The sequence below is a fragment of the Caenorhabditis briggsae genome (assembly GCF_000004555.2).
Source record: "Caenorhabditis briggsae complete genome, chrI, whole genome shotgun sequence".
Taxonomy (NCBI): domain Eukaryota; kingdom Metazoa; phylum Nematoda; class Chromadorea; order Rhabditida; family Rhabditidae; genus Caenorhabditis; species Caenorhabditis briggsae.
In genome coordinates, this window is record NC_013489.2 from 980356 (window position 1) to 982433 (window position 2078).

At 41.5% G+C, this 2078-nt stretch overlaps 1 protein-coding gene across 1 annotated transcript in view; it reads right to left on the minus strand.

The window, feature by feature from the left end:
- Window positions 1-684: 684 nt before the first annotated feature.
- Cbr-gip-2 overlaps window positions 685-2078 on the minus strand; it is a gene marked incomplete at both ends in the record, with an annotated part of 7377 nt that continues 5983 nt past the window's right edge. Inside the window, 3 exons of the mRNA XM_002648779.1 lie at window positions 685-840; window positions 1449-1671; window positions 1734-1885. Coding sequence (XP_002648825.1) covers window positions 685-840; window positions 1449-1671; window positions 1734-1885 — 531 coding nt within the window. The remainder of the gene's footprint in view (window positions 841-1448; window positions 1672-1733; window positions 1886-2078) is intronic.

Sequence of the window (2078 nt, forward strand, 5' to 3'; positions counted from 1 at the left end):
TTCATGAGAAATTCAAATTTATCGCTGGTTTACTCAAATTATGAGGTTGCGTATTTTTGAGTTACAGTAATCTTCCGGGAAAAGTCGAAAATCGGAATTCCAAGAAATTTTCAGATAATTCCAGGTCTCAAATCGAGTTCCCCACCATTAAATTAGCCTAAACTCCAATTTGCAGCTCTCTAGCTTGCATTGGGTGTTTGCGTACTTTTGGAGCTACAGTAACCCCCAAAACCCCAAAAATCGTCAAAAGTGAGCTAGAAAGCTCCAGTTTTTTGGTTTAAGGCTGAAATGTCATGAGAATTAATAAAACTTGGAAAATTTCCAAAAATTTCCAGCGTCTCCTTCTGCTTCGTCATTATCGTCATCGCCGCCACAATCATCTCCCAGCTAGATGAGAAACCACAGAGATTTGGTCCATCCGCCGATAATACTGCCAATTTTTTCCCTCCAACTCATCACAAGACTACTGTAGTTACTACGCTCCGCCCACTTCGTGACAAATTTCTTGGCTAATTTTTGGACAGAACAGGATAATTAACGCTTTAATGATATATAAAAACCAGCAAAAAACCAAAATCCATACATAAAAAAACCCAAAAAACAAGAAAGAATTTAAGTGAATTATTCAACAACGAAAAAATTTTTGCACCAGGTAATTAAGAGATAATTGGGGGAGGAGGGTAATTAAGCGACAACATAATCCATTCGGGCTCTTGATTGAACTTCCTCGAAATCGGCAATCAGGTCACGAAGATTACTGTCATCGTTGTCATAAATCCAGATTATGTTCAAAATGTCTTTGATATTCTCCAAATGCGACAATTCGGTGATTCCCATCATCTGCAAAAATTTAAACATCGAAAAATCTGAATTTCTGTGCATTTTTCAGAGAATTTCAGCGCCAAAATCGAGTTTCCCACCGCTGAATTAGCCTAAACTCAATTTCGCGGCTCTCTAGCTTGCATTCGGTGTTTGCGTACTATTGAGGCTACAGTAATCCGAAAATTTCGAAAATCTGAATACCAGTGAATTTTCAGAGAATTTCAGTATTAAAATCGAGTTTCCCACCCTTGAATTCGTCTAAACTCCAATTTTCAGCTCTCTAGCTTGCATTCGGTGTTTGCGTACTGTTGGAGCTACAGTAACCCTCGAAAAACGCAAGAACATTCAAAAATGAGCTAGAAACCTCTAGCTATTTGGTTCGGGCTGAAAACACAAAAAATTTCAGTCTAAACGCAAAAACTAGAGCTTTCTAGCTCGTTTTTGACGATTATTCTCATTTTTTTAAATTTTCGGGGGATACTGTAGCTCCGAAAGTACGCAAACATCGAATGCGAGCTAGAGGGCTGAAAATTGGAGTTGAGACTAATTCCAGGGTGAAGAACTCGATTTTAACACTGAAAATCTCTGAGAACGCACAGGAACTCAGATTTTCCCGCCAAATTCACCTTGGTAACCTCTCTAGCGAGAACATCCTGACACTCTGTGTACTCATCCAGCGACACCGCTTTCGCCACTCGTTCATAGTACAGGGAAATTGCCACGTCGACATAGCCAGTCCATTTCTGTTTGATATTCGAAATTTCGGCGTCCAATGCGTGCATCAGATGCTTCTTGGTGGCAATATCGCCCAGCGAACGGCTTGGCATTTGACCACGAATCGAGTCACGGCTGGAAGAATGTTTGGTTTCGAAACGGACGGTTCTAGACCGGTCTGGTTCTGAAAAACTCACTAATTGGCAATCGTGAAACTGGCGACGTGTAGCTGAAGCCAAATTCTGAAGATTGGGATCAGTGTGAAGACGGCCGACGATGAAATGATGGGCTCGATGTCGATGGGACAGTCCATTTTGACGGAAATGCACTCGAACAGCAGTGGGGTGACCTGGGAAATACACACGGTTTTTCTAGGCCACTTACTTTTTCGGCCTAGAAATGCTCGGATATTTAACTGGTGCGGTTTCTAGGCCATGTTGACGTGGTGGCCTAACTTTTTCAAGTTGTGAGTTTTTCTAGGCCACCTACTTTTATGGCCCAGAAATGACCTGATATTCGACTCCACCAGACCAATATCCAAC